This window comes from Physeter macrocephalus, chromosome 12, assembly GCF_002837175.3.
Source record: "Physeter macrocephalus isolate SW-GA chromosome 12, ASM283717v5, whole genome shotgun sequence".
In the NCBI taxonomy this organism is placed as follows: domain Eukaryota; kingdom Metazoa; phylum Chordata; class Mammalia; order Artiodactyla; family Physeteridae; genus Physeter; species Physeter macrocephalus.
The window spans coordinates 10,817,782-10,837,770 of record NC_041225.1 but is presented as its reverse complement, the minus strand read 5'-3'; the positions used below and the strand labels follow the sequence as shown (position 1 = coordinate 10,837,770).

Genomic DNA, 19,989 nt, shown 5'->3' with positions numbered 1-19,989 from the left:
GTATCCACTGTCGGGGCCTGTTCTCTTCAAGTTGGCAGCCATTCATCCTTGACCTTTTCTGCTAGCTTTGTTGCTTTCTCCTTCAACAGGTCAAATGGATGATGTACTGGATTATATTTGCACTTTTCACCACAGCAGAGACATTCACCGACATCTTCCTTTGTTGGTAAGTACTCCAGGAATTGGGACTTTTCCAGGAAAGATGTTGCCAGGTGTCAGGGGAGAGGTGGGAAGGTCTGAAAGCAGTCTCAAACCTTATTAGCACAGAGAAGCAGGTGCAGGAATGCTAACTGGAACATTTCAAATCAATTAGTCTGTAAAATTGTTCTTCAAGTAAATATTTATTGAATGACCATATAAGAGCAGGTATTGTTTGTACAATGATATAATGATGGGCAAGATAAACACAATTCCTCAATTAATGGAGTTGGTAAAGAAGCATTCCTATGTTAAAAAAAATAAAAAGGAGAAAAACAGTACACAAAAGTGTGCAATAAAACTAAGTTTCTCCCCTACACCATTCACTCTCACCATTACTGCTTTTCACAATTGTATATACTTTAAAAAAATGTATGCATGTGTATACGTACAGACATATACACACTTTTCCTTTTTTAAAAACAATAGTACTGTAGTATACCTAACAGTTCTCACTTTGTTTCTTAAATTTATTTTTGAAATACTCTGATGTAAGCACAAATAGATCTACCTACTTTTTGAAAGGCCACATAGAATTTCATGGTATAGATGGATCATAATTTATTTAATCAGTCCCCTTTCGATGGACAGCTTTTTCTCTCTCATGAACAATGCAGCTATTACAGCAATGGACCAAGTGAAAACCATAAGCTAGGTGTTTGTATTCATATATTGTGTCTTAGCTGAAAGAGGCTGTGAATAATATACATTATCCTGTTTGTATCTAAAGGGTCTGAGTTTGTGCACATGTGAATGTGTACTAAAAATAGTGTGGAAAATACTTGTCTGTTAGCAAAGGTTATTTCCGCAACTTGGTATCATGGGGTCAGTTTCACATTTGCTGTGTTGTATGAATGTTTTACCATGATCAGGTTTCATCAGGGAAAATAATAAAGATATTTCCATTTTGGGAAAAAAAAAAGTTCTTACCCCAAAAAGGCTTAGCCTGGACTTACCCTCTGGGATGTCCTAGATCAAAGACATCCACTTCTCTGAACACTGCTTCACTGAATCCTGTCTTGGGTCAGTGACCTTAATGACCTCAGTGTGTAGTTGTTCCCCTGAAGGAGCCAGGCTTTCATCTCTACTGGGAGAGAGAGATGTCTCAGCTATTATGGCCTTAAGCTGGAAGGAAGGAATCTGGATTACCTAATTCAATATGCTTGTGCCATTCTGCCCTGTCCTGTGCCCAGATAAACAACAGACTGAATACGGGGCTGAGTCTCCAGGACTGGAGATGGAACTCTGCTGAGCCATTTTTTTGTCTTCCCCAGACCTCAGAGGCTGGCACTAGGAGGTGGACCTCATTTTGTGCAGAGCTACAGTGGGGAGGTTCCTGTCTGTCCTGCAGAGATTAGGAGAACAGGCCAGACCCAGTGAGGATTGTATAGTCGATTAAAGAGCATGGCCAGCACTTCATGTCGTGCAGCCTTCTTAATGAAGCCCTCCTTCTGTCTGGTGCCAGGTGGCCTCCTGCTGTCCTCCTGTCCCTTATCATGAACAAAGTGGGGAGAGCGTTAGTCTCATGAGCACTTTCCCGGGGGTTTCTGGCATTTCAGCCTTGCTGCTCTTTCCTGGGTGGAAATCCTGCCTGATGATGGATATGCTGCTCCCTGGTAGCTGGAATATGTTTTACCCATGGCCCTGGAATTTTAGTCTCATGCCTAATAAGTGCTCAACAACTGTTTCTGAGGTTGATTTGATTTTGATTTGGGGAGATGTATTACTTTTCTTTTTTTTTTTAATTAAATTTTGGTTTATTTATTTATTTATTTATTTATTTTTGGCTGCGTCGGGTCTTGGTTGCGGGAATCTTCATTGCAGCATGTGGGATCTTTCGCTGCGGCGTGTGGGCTTCTCTCTAGTTGTGGTGTGTGGGCTCTGTAGTTTGTGGTGCGTGGGCTCAGTAGTTGTGGTGCGCGGGCTTAGTTGCCCCGTGGCATGTGGGATCTTAATTCCCCGACCAGGGATTGAAGCCACATCCCCTGCGTTGGAAGGTTGATTCTTAACCACTGGACCACCAGGGAAGTCCCAGTGTGTTACTTTTCTGTTGCTGCAGTAACAGATTACCACAAATTTAGCAGCTTAAAACAATACAAATTTATTATTACACAGTTTCTGTGAGTTAGAAGTCCAGGTAGAGTCAACTGAGAACTCTGCTGAGGAGCTCACAAGGCCAAAACCAGGGTGTGGGTCAGCCTAGGCTCTTATCTGGAGGCTCTGGGGAGATTCCACTTCCAGGCTCATTCAGGTTGTTGGCAGAATTCAGTTCCTTGTGGCTGTAGGACTGAGGTCCCCATTTCCTTGACGTGTGCCCCCCTGTCATCTTCAAGCCAACAATGGCATGTCATCTCCATCTTCTTCTGTTACCAGCCAGAGAAAGATCTCTGCATTTGCTTTTTTTTTTTGTGGTACGCGGGCCTCTCACTGCTATGGCCTCTCCTGTTGCGGAGCACAGGCTCTGGACGCGCAGGCTCAGTGGCCATGGCTCACGGGCCCAGCCGCGGTGTGGGATCCTCCCGGACTGGGGCACGGACCTGCGTCCCCTGCATCGGCAGGCGGACTCTCAACCACTGCACCACCAGGGAACGAACCTGCGTCCCCTGCATCGGCAGGCGGACTCTCAACCACTGCACCACCAGGGAAGCCCCTGCATTTGCTTTTAAAGTCTCAGGCAATTAGATTAGACCCACCTCAGTAATCAAGTATAATCTCCCTATCTTAAAATCAGCTGATTAATTACCCTAATTACATCTGTAGAATCCCTTTGCTACATAAGGTAACATATTTGTGGGTAACATGGGGAGAAAGGCCATAGGATCAAGGTCATGTGCTGCATGCCACAGGAAGGCATCTGATAACTAGGGTATTTGGAGCATGTGTACAGATATGGGTAGAATCCCCCTGTCTTCCTGACCCATGTGGAGGCCTCATCTGGTCCCTCGTTGGTCCTTCTGAACTGGCGCTGTCCAGGCAGTTTGTGGGTGGAAAGTGAGGGTCCCTTGCCTCTCTCCTGGCACCGTGGGCTCTGTTTCTACAGGGAATGGTTCATTGGGGCCCTTCCTTGCCTGCCTCAGCTCACAGCCTGGACACACCCTCAGCCTGCTTTCTCTTTTCCTGCCAACTTCCAGGTATTACAGATCATGGTCTCCTTCTAGGAGAGTCCTTCCTCTCCATCCTCCCTCTCGCCCTGGGAATGGACATGGGATAGACCCATCAGACACAGGGCCCTCTTTCCCTTCCAGGGAATGGACACCAACTCAGCGGCTCTAAGCTCTGTTTATAATTGAAAGGGGGGTGGGGTAGTCCTGCACCTTCTGGCTTCCTAGAAGCATCTTTAACGTTTGTTTACTTCCGGGACTGGTGATCACCCCTCGTGTGTATACTCTTCCCGTCACCCTTCACTCACCCCCATCCTGCTCTCTCCACCCCTCCACCAGGGCAGTTCCCTCTTCATTGGTAACTTTTAAAAACTTTCTATGGGGCTTCCCTGGTGGCGCAGTGGTTGAGAGTCCGCCTGCCGATGCAGCGGACGCGGGGTTCGTGCCCCGGTTTGGGAAGATCCCATATGCCGCGGAGCGGCTGGGCCCGTGAGCCATGGCCGCTGAGCCTGCGCGTCCCGAGCCTGTGCTCCGCAACGGGAGAGGCCACAATAGTGAGAGCCCCGTGTACCGCAAAAAAAAAAAAAAAAAAAAAAAACTTTCTATGTTGATGAAAACAGCAATTGTGTATGGTCACAGAAGAGATAGGATGGTGGCTTTTTTCACAATTTGTGTAAGTGATTTCATTTAATTTTTTTTTTTTTTTTTTTTTGCGGTACGCGGGCCTCTCACTGTTGTGGCCTCTCCCGTTGTGGAGCACATGCTCCAGACGCGCAGGCTCAGTGGCCATGGCTCACGGGCCCAGCTGCTCCGCGGCACGTGGGATCCTCCCGGACCGGGGCACGAATCCGTGTCCCCTGCATCGGCAGGCGGACTCCCAACCACTGCGCCACCAGGGAAGCCCTCATTTAATTTTTTAAAAACTATAAAATACTACATACACATGACAAAATAAAATTGAAACAATACACTAAAAAGTAAGTCCCTCCTCCCGCAGGCCCTCAGCTCCCTCCCCAGAAGTACCACTGTTAAAAGTTAGTTGTTTTATCGGGACTTCCCTGGTGGCGCAGTGGATAAGAATCCACCTGCCACTGGAGGGGACACGGGTTCGATCCCTGGTCTGGGAAGATCCCACATGCCACAGAGCAACTAAGCTTGTGTACTACAACTACTGAGCCTGTGCTCTAGAGCCTGTGAGCCACAACTACTGAACCTGCATGACTCAGCCCAAGTGCCACAGCTACTGAGCCTGTGCTCTAGAGCCTGTGAGCCACAACTACTGAACCTGCATGCCTAGAGCCCATGCTCCACAACAAGAGAAGCCACTGTAATGAGAAGCCCGTGCAGGGCCACAAAGAGTAGCCCCCACTCGCCACAGCTAGAGAAAGCCTGTGCACAGCGACAATGACCCAATGCAACGAAAAATAAATACATTTTAAAAAGTTAGTTGTGTTTTGGGAATTCCCTGGTGCTCCAGTAGTTTGGGCTGTGCGCTCTCACTGCTGAGGGCGTGGGTTCAGTCCCTGGTCGGGGAACTAAGATCTCGCAAGCCGCAAGGCCAAAAAAAAAAAAGTTAGTTGTGTTTTCTTCCAGAAGTTTTCTATGCACATTAATTGTATGTGTTTTTGACAATTTCATCACTTGCCCAACCCTCTTCGAAAACCCTTACCCCTTCAAGTGTGAAGGTGTTACATTGGGAGGATAGAGAGACTACACCTGCCCCATGCACCCCAGTGCTGTGCGTATGCCTTGGATGTGATGGTTGCATCTGCCCTTTTCTCCTCAAACACGTCCTCAAGGTCAGGGCAGTTCAAGGGCTTATCCTTATGGAATGTGCAGGGTCCTTCACTTCTTGAATGAAAGCTGGGATGGCGGTACAATGACTGGGTGTTGACTTGTTTGGTGGTGATTGTGTTGGTAGAGTCAAGATACCCCAAGGCCTCTGGGAAACACAGAATCTGAGTAGCCCAACCTGGAGGCTCTTGTGCTGCATGGCAAGAGCCTGGTCCTGGTGTGATGATTCCAGAGGCAGTAGATATAACATGCACTTCAGCGTTCAAAACACTGTGTCTTGAGGTGGGAGGCTGAGACTTTTAGCCCAGGCATCAGCAAACTCTTTCTGTAGAAGTCCAGATAGTAAATAGTTTAGGTTTTTGGGATTTTTTTTTTTTTTTTGCGGTATGCGGGCCTCTCACTGTTGTGGCCTCTCCCGTTGTGGAGCACAGGCTCCAGACGTGCAGTCTCAGCGGCCATGGCTCACGGGCCCAGCCTCTCCGTGGCATGTGGGATCCTCCCGGACCGGGGCACGAACCCGTGTCCCCTGCATCGGCAGGCGGACTCTCAACCACTGCGCCACCAGGGAAGCCCAATAGTTTAGGTCCTGAGAGCCATACAGTCTTTATCACAAGTGCTCAACTCTACCATTGTAGCGTGAAAGCAGCCGTAGACAGTATGTAAATGAGTGGGCATGGCTGTATTCCAGTAAAACTTTATTTACTAACATAGGTTGTCACCATGGATTTGGCCCATGGGCCACGGGTTATTGAGGCCCCGGATCCATTCTAGCAAGCAACAGAGACCACCTCTAACTAACTTAAGGAAAAGAAGAGAAAACAGTGAGACTTTGTTGGTAGATCCTGGAGTAAATCATGGAATGGAAGGAAAGCTGAACAACTAAGAACTGGAAGGAGAGAAGCCGGCCGCCTCGGGGACCCCAGCTCTGAAGCTCAGGGACTTTCCTTCTGTCCCTTAGCTGCCCGTCACGCCCCTCAGCACTGGTCCTGCCCATGCTGAGGGCCTCCCAGTTCCAGATGTCACTCTCCAAGGGTGGACAATCTGATTGGCCCAGAGGTCAGCTGTGACCTAGAGGTCACTTAGTACAAACCAGGCCGCTGGGGACCTGCTTGAATATGTCTAGGACCGGGGGAGGGGAGGCAGCTCCCCGGAGGCTGGTCGAGGAGGTGTCTCCACCATCTCCATATATTTGTTGAACCTACTGTGTGCAGTTTCATGTGGGTGCTGGGTGGTTTAGTCAGAGTCAGCACCTCTAAGCAGCTTCTGGGAAGGAAGCTCACCTTGGGGCGTTGCCAATCCCAGTGAGGCACAGGTGTGGAGTACATCTCTCTCTCCTCCCATCTCACACTTTTCTTCCGCTGTGAAGTAGGTGCCTCTTCTTGTCCTCTCTTCTTCTAGGTTGGTGGCTTAGGGGCAGGATTCTTTTTTCCGCTGCAGTGTGTGTGTGTGTGTGTCTGTCTGTCTGTCTAGCCTCCCTCCGTGCATGCTCTTCCCTTCCTTTCCTGTCCTGGCTAAGATACACAGCCTTTACTCCTACCCAGGGTATCTCGTTCCACAGTAGAGAGGTAGGGAGGTCTCCCACTTATGTTCTGTGGCGTGAGGCTTTAGATTTCAGCAGTAGCTCTCAGCTTCTTTTGATACCACGGGGCAGCTGGCATCCCCAGGGACCCTCTCAGGTGGCCCGCGTGCCTTACCGATAGTCACTGGCAACTTCGACTAAAACCTGAGGCCCACTCAGTCCTCAGCTCATTTCCTCATTTGAATCTGCAGAGGGGAGAGGGCCCTCACCCACCAGAGAGTAATGTGTAGAGGCTTCTGAGAGATTTGCTTTGGGCCTACCAAGGTTGAGCTGATGCCAGGTACATAGTAAGAATTATGAAGTGGATGTTTGTGGGCGGCGGATGGAGATTTGGAGAGAAGCAAGGCTCTTGATCCTCACTAAGACATTGTTCCTTATCACATTGCACTTTATGGGGTCACCTGTTGGTTTCCGCTCTCCTGCTAGATGATAAACCCCTAAGGGCGAGGACATGCCTAACCTAGCTTTGGTTTCCCTGTACTGCTTAGCACAGACCTTTCACCTCATAGCTTTTCAATAGAATTTTCCCAACTGAATGAATCAATCAATGAGCTAGTTGTTATCTTTGAGTAGAAAGTGGGGCAGGAAAAAAGCTCGAGGAGAGAAATTGAAAGAAAACGTAGCGATTGCTAACAGTAGGGGGCAGTCTTGAGGTTCGAGTTTTGCTACTAAAGACTCTAAAGGAGCCTCCTTTTAACCAAAGTCCTGGAAAGGTCGAGAATTAGCAGGCTGTAACCTCTCCCTTTTTTCTTCTCTGGATATTCATGTCAGCTTTCTGCCCAAGGAACAAACCCATTCCATTGTGATTCTTCTATACCTAGTTGATTTCTCTTCAAAGGAAGCTCCATCACCCAAGGTGGACAGGGGAATACAGAGGAGCCCTCTGTGTCCTGGTCTAGAGATGCCAGGGAGGGCGGTATCTTGGTGGTCTGGAGACCACCAAGTGAAGTCTGCTACCCCAATCGGTCATTGGAGATGCTTTGCCAGTCTGACAAGAGAAGATTTGGGAGGTGAAGCCAGAAGGTTAGGAGGCAGGAAGGTTTTCAAAGGCTGCGTCAGCATGGATGGGGCACACGGGAAAGATCCTGAAGAACAGGAGGCTCAGTAGCAGGCTGGCCAGAGAATACAGGGTCTCTGGCAGCCCAGAAGGATTGCTCAAGATCTAGTGTTCACCCCCACACACCCCCACCCAGCCTGGGGCAGGCTCTTAAGGTCGGTCCTACACCGTGAGGGCTTGACTGTGGGGAATCAGACTCTTGTACCTATGTTTGCACAGAAGTACAACCTCTATCTGTAAATCAGATGCCCGCAGAAATTCCACTTCTGGGCATTTTCCTAAAGGCACGTTAGCATAGGTACGTAAAGAAGCATGCCCCAGGAGATTCACTGCAGCTCTGTTGTAGTAGCCAAAGATGGTAACCTTTGTAAATATCCATTCATGGGGATCTGGGTAGATGCTTATACCCCCATACACAGCCATTAAGAACAGTGACTAGGGCTTCCCTGGTGGCGCAGTGGTTGAGAGTCCGCCTGCCGATGCAGGGGACACGGGTTCGTGCCCCGATCCGGGAGGATCCCACATGCCGCGGAGCGGCTGGGCCCGTGGGCCATGGCCGCTGAGCCTGCGCGTCCGGAGCCTGTGCTCCGCAACGGGAGAGCCCGCGACGGTGAGAGGCCCACGTACCTGGGCCCGTGAGCCATGGCCGCTGGGCCTGCGCGTCCGGAGCCTGTGCTCCGCGATGGGAGAGGCCACGACGGTGAGAGGCCCACGTACCACAAAAAAAAATAAATAAAATAAATAAATAAATAAATAAAAAAGAACAGTGACTAATAAGAACCTGCTGTATAAAAAAATAAATGAAATAAAATTCAAAAATTCAAAAAAAAAAAAAAAAAAAAAAGAAGAGTGAGGCCCGGGGAATTCCCTGGCTGGCGGTCCAGTGGTTAGGACTCCGAGCTTTCACTGCCAGGGCCCGGGTTCGATCCCTGGTTGGGGAACTAAGATCCCGCAAGCCACGTGGTGCAGCCAAAAAAGAAAAAAATCCCCAAAGTGTACTGTTAATCGTGTGTGTGCAGTAGGGGGAAGCAAGGTGTGGGAGGGGTGCAGAGAATGCCACTAGGTGAGCATGGGGGACATTACGGGAGTCATATATACCCACACAATTGTATATCTTAGCCCTAGTCCACTTCTGGAAGGATGCACAAGAAACTGATGATGTTTATGCTTTTGGAAAAGCATCCGGGATGGGAAGGAGACTCTGCTATATACTCTTTGGGACTTCTAGAATTTTTTAAACTATGTGCACGCATGACCTATTTTTTAAAAAACCCATCTTTCACATAATAAACAAAAGAGCAGCAGTGCTACAGAACCCCCTGGGATTATCCGTGAATCTTGGGTTGATGCCTGAGCTTTGCAGGTTCATTTGTCCCTTGGGGCTGACAAATACTTGTTTTCCAGACAAAACTTCCTTCATTGTTCATCACCAGCGTGTTCAATTACGGGAGAATCACACCTCTGTTCCTTCAGTTCCTTCTCTTTTCTGGCTGTGAAACATTAAACAATCTTGACATGAAAGTGTCCTTGAGTTGCTAAGGGAATATTCAGGAAGGGCCTGCCAGAAGCGGAAGGCAGTGGACTAGGATGAGGAAAGGAGGAGGGGGTGGAGCCGCTGATTGACGGGCGTGTCGTGAGAGTTAAAGGACTCTGAAATGACTTGCTAGAAATTGCTCTTTGTTTTGGCTCTCTTATCAGGGAGGATGCCTGGGAGGGGTTAACTTTTCTGATTCCTCAGACTAGCCCAGGTGTCACTTTCCCTCATCGCATCTGTTTTAATGGTACCCAGACTTTGTCTTCAGGTCTGGTAAGACATGCAGACACAGAAATGACTATCATGAAGGAATAAGTTCGTTATATTAACAGATCCCCAGAGGTACAGCCCTCTGCGCAGAACCACATGGGGAAGCACGGGGCTGATCAGGAAGCAGAGGCAGGAAGTGTGGGCAAGAGGCTGTATTGTGGTTTCCATGGGAGAGGCAGTCTCTCCAGAGTCAGCAAGGTCCCAAGATGTCAAAGCATCAGAGTACAGAAAATTTAAAAATATGGTTAATACACATCCGGCCTGCCAAGTATGGTTGCACAGGTTGTTCATAGCACAAGATATCTGGCCAAGGAGGCGAGTGGAGCTGAAATTCGGATGAAGCCCTGTCTGCAAGCCATGTGCTCGCAGGACTGCATCCAGCTGAAGGACTTGGCTTTTTCTCACACATGCAGAGGCACCGCATGGGTTAGCAGAGGCCCGTGATGGTACTTATCTCAGGTTGCTATTCTATATTAATTGTGATGATTTGAGCAATCTCTGTTTCCTTGACTGGACCACCAGTTCCAAGGACGCCAGAACCTTGTCTATGTTTCCCGCTAGACTGGAAGCTCCAAGAGAGCAGGGGTCAGGTCTTCTTTGCTCCCCACTTTCTCCTTGGTGCTCAGCACCAGCTGCCACACATGGGTGCCGGGTGAGTGTTTATGGGATGCATAAACGAATGGCATGCAGGACTTTAAACTTCAGGATCGTATGTTATCTGTACCCTGAACTCTTCTTTCTTTTGGCACCAAAAAGATCAAGACCTAAAAAAAAAAAAAGAAAAAAAAAAAAAAAAAAAAAAAAAGATCAAGACCTTTTTGCCTGCTGTTGGTTTTTTTAATTAAATTTAATTTTTTAAATTGAAGTATAGTTGATTTACAATGATGTGTTTGTTTCAGGTGTAAGCAGAGTGATTTAGTTATCTATATATATTTTTTCAGATTCTTTTCTCTTATGGGTTATTACAAAATGTTAAGTGTAGTTCCCTGTGTTATACAGTAGGTCATTGTTGGTATCTATTTTATATATAGTAGTGTGTATATATTAACCCCAAACTCCTAATTGATGCCTCCCCTCCTCCCCGCCAGCCTGCTGTTGATTTGAGCAGGGTGAGTAGCATCCTCTTTCCTGGCAAGAGTTGGGCTCCCATCCCTGCCTTTTGGGGGACTAAGAAGATAGTCAAGGAGGGGAGGCTTTCATTCTCAGTCTGGTGATTCTTTGTCAGCTCCACCCTACTGTAAATCCCTACTGTAAATCCTGTGTTTGTGCCTTCTTGGCCTCCGGTGAAGAGTGGATGACCGGGAAATTGGGCACGGCTGGTTGTGGCATGTGCGCCTACAGGAGCCCCGGCTCCAACCGAAATGAGCAGAGCTCGGAAGGAAGCTCCAGCTGTTGTCAAGCACGGTCATAGGATGATTGCTGGAGGGACCCCAGGTCCCTGGCTTGCTTGACAACGAAAGAAAACATGAACCCAGCTTTGGGAATTCCCTGGCGGTCCAGTGGTTAGGACTCAGTGCTTTCACTGTTGAGGGTCCAGGTCCAATCCCTGGTTGGGGAACTAAGATCTGACAAGCTGAGCCGTATGGCCAATGAGAAAAAAAAAAAAAAAAAAAAAAAAAATGAACTGGCTTTCAACAGGCCTTGGGCTTGTGCCTTGGATGTGCTTGTGTGTGCATACACCTTCATGGGAATCTGGGGGCCAGGGGGCTGTGTGCAGGCAGGAGAGGTGTCTATGCCCCCAAGTCTCATGTTTCAAAGGCTCAGGGTGGAGTTGCTGAGAACCTAATGGAATGTGTATTTTCTCATCTCTCTCTAGGTTTCCATTCTATTATGAACTAAAAATAGCATTTGTAGCCTGGCTGCTGTCTCCCTACACAAAAGGCTCCAGCCTCCTCTATAGGAAGTTTGTACATCCCACGCTCTCTTCAAAAGAAAAGGTAATTTATGTTGCTCTGCCTTGCACTCCTTCCAGTGAGCGAAAAACTTTTAAAAAGTGATTAAAAAAAAAAAAAGGCAGGTTGTTTTATTGCAGGAGACTTAATTGACTCTTATTTCCCCCCTCCAACATTTGTTCCTTCTAATCTTTCTTTTTTAAGTCTATTTTTATGACCTGTTTAGAAATCGTGGTGAAATTCTCAAAAGGATATTATTCATCATTATTTATTGTAAAACATTTCCATACATTGAAACAAAAAACAGAAAAGATTCACTCATAATTCAACTCTCCAAACTGAATTTCCTTCCTTTTATCAGGCTCAGCCCCTATCCTTTTGCAGATAGGAGTTTTACATAGACTATTAAAATACTTTAAAAACATAAACAGGAAAGTTGAAGCCTAGAGAGATTAAATGATTTGAACTTGTACCCAGATAGCTACTAACAGAGACTGGAATAGGATAAATTTCTAGTATGTTTGCTTTATTGTTCAGTGATAAAATGTATGCTACCAATGAAATACCTGCTACTTTAGTAATTATCAGTCAATAAGCAGTAATGAGAATAGTCATAATAATTTGTTTCATGCTAGTTATCTTTTGTGTTTGGTTCACTTCAAAGTACTTCACATACATCCTTGAAATGAAAATGTAGGTTTGTCTATTGTCAGAGATGGAAAAAATAAGATAGGGAGAAACTGCAGGAAGGGGTCAACAATAACCAAGGATTCAAGGAGGAATTACAACTTAACACCTGTTGAAAAGAAATTTAAGCTACTTATAAGATAATGTCACTGTCTATAAAATTATTTTTTGTTTAACATCTCCACTGAACCTAATTTGCCAGATTTGCTTTCAATGGATTGTTCCATTGTTTTCTTAAGATTTCATACAGTAATAGATGCCGAGACCACTAAAATAAACATGACCTCTGTCTTATTAATTTGTTTGGTAGCTCCTTTTTTAAGTTCAATCCAGTCTGTGAAACGTTTCTTTAAAATAAAATTTTAAGCGTACCTTAAAAAAAAAAAAAAAAAGCCACTCCAAATCAAAAAGCAACAACAAAAAAGCTGAGCAGATACAATATTTATCTTCTGAGATCTTAGACATGATGGCATATCATCCTTTTTCACTTGGTCTTCCTAATGACCCACGACAATCACCACACATAGTATATAGTTCCTTCTGTTGACTTCTTATCTTAGAATAAATTCTCAGGAGTGGAAGGACTGGGTCCGACATTGTATAATTCATTAATGATATTCTATGACTTTCTAAACTGATCGTGTGGTAGGATTCTACAGTGTGAATTAGGAGCACTGTTGGTGGCTTGATATATTCATTTCTATTGCTTCTGAAAGTTGGATACTTTGGACTTCCAGGGGAAGCCTTTGAGTATATCGGTTGGATGAGCAGGCTACTGTAGACGTTTCTGAGAATCCGTTTAGGAACGAGGACACACTTCCCGTCTCAGAGGGTGGATTTTGAGGGACAGTAATCCCTGTCTCGACCTGGCTATCAAATCTCTATTCTTCCTACTTCCCTTTCTCCAAACACTGGACTTACCCTGAAGCTGCCAGTGTAATTTCCATTGAAATGAAGGTGACTGACTCTTAAGAGCTGCCAAGAATCACTTCTGGAGTCAGCCAGGGGTCACAATGGAAACTTAGCGTTGCGACTTCCTGAAGAAGCTTAAACAAGGACAAGGCAGGGGGTTGACTGCCCACCTGCATACCTCAAAGCGAAGGAAGTGCACCGATATGCTGAACTTCAAATGCAATGGAGGCCAAGTGTCATTGACTGAACTCTGCAATGAGCTCCTGTGATTACAAAACAGCTGTTTTCTTAAAACGGTGACAACGACAACCCAAACCAAACAAACAAAAAGAATGAACCGACGTTGATTCAAATTTGAACTAAACCAATATCTTACTTGGTCTTGGTCCCTGAAGTAGATGTCAGCCCTCTTTCCCACCTCACCTTTACCTTGTGGTGTGATGCTGGATGACTTCTAATTTCTGCTTATATTTTGTTATCTGTAAAATGATCTTCTGTATCAACAAAAATAACACCTATTTCTTTCTACGTCCTAAGCCCTCCCATCGATATATACATGGGGAGGGATTTGGACATTGTATGAAATAGCTATGGAATAACAGAATTTCAGCGCTGCCGGGGCCTGACCTCCTTGAGATAAGGAAGATGACAACGGTTCTCAGTTATTGAAACCAGCCACCGTGTCAGGTGCTTTCCTGGAATGATTGCACGTAATCCTCACCTTGCTCCACAAGTTAGGTGCTACCAGGGTCCTCATTTTTCAGAAGACAGAACCATGAATAGAGGCTAAGTACTTGCCCAGGTCTGACAGCCAGTTAGTGGCAATGCCGGAGAGAATCAGTGATGAGGCAAGCTCAGCGCTCAGGAGGAGGGAGAAAGAACAGAGATTTTTTTTGAGCTTTTCAACTCAGTGTGCCTCTGTTTTCCTTTGACAGGAAATCGATGATTGCCTGGTCCAAGCAAAAGACCGAAGTTATGATGCCCTTGTGCACTTTGGGAAGCGAGGCTTGAACGTGGCGGCCACGGCGGCGGTGATGGCTGCTTCCAAGGTACCGTGCTGGGATCTGACCACCATGGCTGTAACTTGCCCACAGACAGGCTAAGGACCAATCAGGTTCCTCATCCTTTTTGGGGTCCCCTTGAAAATCCGAGGGGGAAAAGGGTGAATCTTGCCCCCAGAAAACTGCACCCCCCCACACACAAATGATTTATGCAATATTGAGAGGTTCCCAGAGCTCTTGAAGCTCATCTGTGGGTCTCATGTTAAGAACCTCTAAAGTACTTGGAGTGTAATCCTTGGACGCAGAGAAGAGAGAAGGGGAGGGAAGGGAGCTCTTCTCTGCAATTTCCTAGGGTGCACTGGGAGAGTCACCTAAATAGACGGGTGCAGAGACTTATTACCTGAGTGAGTGGGTGCACTCCATGCTCATGTGGCCCCACAGATCCAGGGGAAGGAACCCAGGGTCCTAGCATAAGTTGAGAGGTTCAAACGTGGAGGACAACGATATGTGTAGCAGCAGTAACTAGAGGTAGAGGAGGTTTGAAATAAATACTGGTCTTGTGGGATATTGTGATATAAGCAATTACTTCCTTCTTTTTTCCACCCAGCCCTGTTCAAAGGCCCTCCGTGTTCCTTCCCAGCTTCCTCTCCCATCACATTCTCCTTGTCGTTTTGTCAGTTTCTCGTTATGTGCTCAGCCCTGAAAAATGAAATTGGTAGATGTTTACTCTCAGAGCAAATTCAGCAGATTGCCCTAGTGTTTCCTGGTGACAACACCTTCCTCCAAATCCAAAGGTAGAGTAGGGGTATACAGTAGGGGTCTACAGTTAGAGTAGGGCTCTACAGAGGAAAGGCAGTTTTGCTTATGTCTGGAGAGATACAATGGTTGGGAGGTGAGCTGTATTAGCAAAGGGAAGCTATGAGTCCTGGGTGGCGATGTGAGGGTTTGGGGGAAAGAGAGGGTAGAGCTGTGAAAGAGTTTGGAAGAGGACAGTTAATACAGATCTTCGTGCTCCATGGGCTCCCGGTGGATGGTGGGATGGAGGGTGTTGATAGCCAGTTGGGTCAGGGGACTGAGCTGGGTTTTCTGGGCCCTGAACCAGGGAGAGGCACTTTAGGAGCATTTCTGGGAGAAAAACTTAGCACACGGGGCTGGGAGTTTGAAAAGCACCTTCCACATGAAGTCAAGGAGTTCTGCAGACAAAGGGTGGCGGGGAGACAGGAGAACCAAAGGGGAGTGATTCCTATTTCAGAGAAGGACCAGGTGCTTCTGTAACACAGAACCATAGTGAAGTGTTCCGCTGGTACCTGGAGGGTCCCTGTCCACCTTAGGTCCAATAGTAGCTGGCAAAGTGATGAATCCCAGTGAGTATCATTGGAGGGGAAATTCCGCTTTGGTATCTGGAGGAGATGTATCAGGATTTACAAAGAGCAGTGAATTCTAAGATCTTTCTCTTTGAGATGCAATCGTTTTAGGCTTTTGTGTTTAAGCTGAAAGAAGAGAACTCAGAATTGCTAAATTCTGAATTCATCAGGCTAACTTTCCCACATAAGGCTACAGAAACCTCCCAGGCCCTCTCTCCACCCCATCTTCTTTGCTTCTGCACCTGAAGGAAGATAGGTTACTGTTCTTTTCTCAGCTCAGTTGTAGAGCATCAGTGTGGTATATTTATCAGGGTGGCTCGGTATGGGTCACCAGGCCACTCAGCCATGTGTGTAAGTTACATTCTTATGGTAATTCTGTAGAGCCATCCTTTTCCAGGTCTGCCTCAAGCTGGAGCCTCCTGAGTCTTGATGCCGTCTTGGCCAGTCATCGCCAGTCCCTCTGACCAACGGGGAAGCCCGTGAGCCTAGGCCTCCAGCCAGGCACCTTACAACTAACCTGAAGGAAGCTCTAGATAGTCTGAAACTTGCCTCAGAAAATAACTGCTCATTAGTTCTTTCTAGTTGGGCTAAAGTAGTGAGGGACACCTGCTTCCTGCTGAATTTGGTTTCAGAAAAGAAAATTTTCTGCCTTGTGGGGGCTTTGCTTTTCCTCTCTCAATATCTTGAGAGAGAAAACACTCTTCTTTCCCCAAAATAATGCACTCTGTTTTTGAAACAGATGTGTACTTTAAAAAAAAAAAAAAGGAAAGAAAAAGAAGAAGTAAAATTCAACCTGGCTGAGGGATAGATCAGTGGTTTCCATAGTAACAATGGACCACTCCAGGCCGCGGCCAAAGGATGATAAGTCACCACTGGGTTCAAATCTGGCTTTAGATTCCAAACCACCTGGGAAGCTTTGTTTTTCATTTTTAAACAGATTCTCAGATGTGCTGAATCAGAATCTCAGGCAGTGAGCCCTTGAATCTCTATTTTTAACAAGTTCCCCAGATGATTTGTAAACAGCCAACTCGGACTTCCCTGGTGGCTCAGTGGTTAAGAATCCGCCTGCCAATGCAGGGGACAGGGGTTCGAGCCCTGGTCCAGGAAGATCCCACATGCCACGGAGCAACTAAGCCTGTGCGCCACAACTACTGAGCCTGCGCTCTAGAGCCAGCAAGCCACAACTACTGAGCCTGTGTGCCACAACTACTGAAGCTCCTGCGCCTAGAGCCCTTGCTCCCCAACAAAGAGAAGCCAGCTCGATGAGAAGCCCTTGCACTGCAACGAAGAGAAGTCCCCGCTCACCGCAACTAGAGAAGGCCTGCGTGCAGCAGCAAAGACCCAACGCAGCCAAAAATAAATAAACAAAATAAATAAATATATTTTAAAAAATAAATAAAATAAACAGCCAGCTCTTTACAGGTCACTGCCTGAGGGCCCACCCAGAACCATACACCACAGGTGATTAGGGTTAAAACAGTTAACGTCTTTAACATTCCTGGGATGCAGATTTAGCTCCTTAGAAGCATTAACCTTGAGAATGAGAGAGCTGAGTCCAGAACAACCTTGTCGATTACCCCAGGGGAACAATCAAAGCAATTTTGTGAAAAAAAGACACTCTGTCCAGTCACAGTGGCTAGGGTGACCATATAATGTTCAAACAGGACACATCTGAGAGTGAAACGGTGCTGTAATTATTATGCTGGGACAACAGGTAGAAACTAGGTCTGTTCCAAGCAAACCGGGGTTTATGGTCGCCCTACTCATGGCTCCATTTTACATCTCTTGGACCCTGCCTGTCTCCTCCCAGAAAACACCCTCAACCTACAAATCAGTTCTCACTGTAAATATCCACTGCATTTAGCCAAACAATTGCAGGAGAGAGGGTGAGGTGACTGAGAGCCTCTCTCTGAGTTCAGACAGACTGAAGGGAGGCTGGGACCAGGTGACCGGATGAGGGGGTCACTCCTTCCTCATCTGCTTTATTTTCCATCCTTTGATGGCTCCCCAGGAGGAAACTGCAGAGCTTAACCAGAAGAATGAAAGATCTTCTGCCTACACTTTCAGTTAATCCTTTTTTTCCTTATAACTTTGAGCCCTGAGCCCTTTCTCTAAAAAAATGAATGTTTGCAGGGTTTTTGGATCATCATGAAGTGTGAAGAAGCTTTGTAAACCATATCATTGTACAAATATAAGTTGTTATTAATGTTAATGTTTTATCTTAGAACAGAAAAGCTAAAACAAACAAACAAACTTACACGTTGGAAATTTCTCCCCAGCCCACCCCCCAGTTTTCCCCAAGGTCTAATCCTTGTCCCCGGGAAGTAGTGATGCATTTTTTCTTTCAGCAAAAGCTGCTCTGTGTCCTTCCTAGGGACACACATCGCTAGTACCTTCTTTCTAAGTGTCCCTAGTCTCTTGGCTGGCTCTGAGCTTAGATATTAGCTGTTTCCCAGCCAGTAATTCCACCCAGAGGGAAAATTGAGCCCCACGTCTTTTTACGATTAGAATTGGAAATCTCTCTCTTTCTAAAATTAATGCTCTAGAAACTCATTAGTTAAGCACGGGAAGAGAAACAATAGTGAGAAAAACCAATTGATCAAGAGTTTTAAAACTGTCAGGTAAAAAAACAACAAAAAAAAAAACAACAAAAAAAACAAACCTGTCAGGTAGTTTTAAAACTGACTTCCCTGGCGGTCAAGTGGTTAAGACTACGCCTTCCAATGCAGGGGGTGTGGGTTCGATCCCTGGTCGGGGAACTAAGATCCCACGTGCCTCGTGGCCAAAAAAATCAAAACATAAAAAAAAACAAAACCAGAAACAATATTGTAATAAATTCAATAAGGACTTGAAAAATGGTCCACATTAAAAAAATCTTCAAAAAAAACCCCCAAAACTGTGAGGTATCCAGGCCACCTTATTCCCCTTGACATTTGAACCATATCCTAGGTCTCTTCCACCTGCCCATTTCTCAGGCCTGGTAAACCAATCTTGCTTTTTACCTGTCTCATAACTTGAAAAAGAATGCCCTTTTACTTCCCCTGGAGATCCTATCCCTAGAACAGTTCCAGTGCTGCCGATAGTGTTATTAAAGTCACCTGTTTAAGACAGCTGGTCTAAGTAAAGCTGGCATTCTGTGAATTAGGGATGCTTCTTCCCCAGATTGTGTGTGGGTTTTTTCCCCCACTAGAATCTAGTATTTCCTGTTAGATTGTGAGCTTTTGGCCATGAGTGACTCTGGATTCTTTTCCTTTGTTTCTTGCTTAGAAAAAACCCAAAACCAAAAACCAAACTTTGCTAACTTGTCTGGTGTTTTGCACTCATTAAACCTTGTTGATTGATCTGAAGAATAAACTTTTTGATGCCCCCAATCCTGCTCTGCCCAAAATGGTAGCCACTTGCCACGTGTGGCTATTTAAATTTAAGTTAATTGAAATTAAGTAAATTTTAATATTCAGTTCCTCAGTCTTTACTCACCCCCTTTCAAGTCCTCAGCAGCCAGTGTGGCTGGTGGCTGACACAGGGATAGAACGTTCCCACCATCGCAGAAAGTTCTCTTGGGCAGCACTGTCCCAAGCCTTCTGTTAAGCCTCTTGGGTTCTCCTTTGCCTTGTTTCCATCTTCTTGCCTGCAGTGCTCTGCTTTGACAAGGGCCCCTCCCTTAACCACTTAGCCCTTTGGGGCCTCTGTATATGAGGTTCACGAGGAAAACAGGGAGATGGAGACTCAGCCTACAGCATTGCCCATGGTGGATCTTTCGTTTCTTCATCTCCTCCCCTGGTCCGGCTCTGCTTTCACACTGTGACCTCCACTTTGCTGACTTGCCAGCCAAAGCTCAGGTACTTTGCCTGCAGTTATGGTCAGTGGCCACCAGGGTATAGCCAAGCCTTGGTTATAGCCCTAAGCATCTGAACATCTAGGCACAATCACAGAGAGAGAAATTATAGTGTTTTCCCACTCATTAAAAAAAAAAAAATTCCCACTCAATTTTGCTTTATTAACAAACTCTTTAAACACTTCAGCATAAATAGTTTTAAAAAATGTCCTCTCCCTCTGATTCTTATTTTTTATCCATCACTGCTTTATCTAAACCTCTTGCTTGAATAAAAATACTGCTTTCAAACGACATGGAACTTTATCCTTGGAACCAGAAGCTCATTCTGGAAAGTTCATAAGCCTAGTGATTTGGGGCTTCTGACCAGACTGGAGTTCTTTGCCTTTGCCTTTGTTTTTTTTTCTTGCCAAAAAAACCCCACAAAAGACAAAAGCAAAAACTACCTGTTTATGATTAATCAGAGGGCAGGTGTTAATTTTCTTTTTATAAAACCTCTCTGTATCCACTCATGCTTCGAATGTATTTCCAAGGAAGAAGAGAAGACTGCTGTCCCTTTTGGATCCCTGGGTCTCCCTTGTCTGGCTTCGCACACTTGTGTCTGCTGAATCTAAGTGGCTGAGGACTCTAGGAAGTTTCATGCTTGTCCTTTCACCCCTCAGAGGAACATTTCCCAGCCTCTGCGCTAGCTTATGTCAAGTTAGCCCTCTTCCTTCTGGTTTTTTTTTTTTTTTTTTTTTTTGTGGTATGCAGGCCTCTCACTGTTGT

The 19,989-nt window shown here is 46.0% G+C and overlaps 1 protein-coding gene across 6 annotated transcripts in view; it reads left to right on the top strand.

Moving 5' to 3' along the window:
• Positions 1-19,989, top strand: part of REEP1 (receptor accessory protein 1) — a 125,408-nt gene that overhangs the window by 77,110 nt on the left and 28,309 nt on the right. For all 6 annotated transcript variants that reach the window (XM_055088867.1, XM_028496709.1, XM_055088866.1 and 3 more), the window contains exons 3-5: positions 90-166; positions 11,350-11,470; positions 13,960-14,073. In XM_055088867.1, coding sequence (XP_054944842.1) covers positions 90-166; positions 11,350-11,470; positions 13,960-14,073 — 312 coding nt within the window. The remainder of the gene's footprint in view (positions 1-89; positions 167-11,349; positions 11,471-13,959; positions 14,074-19,989) is intronic.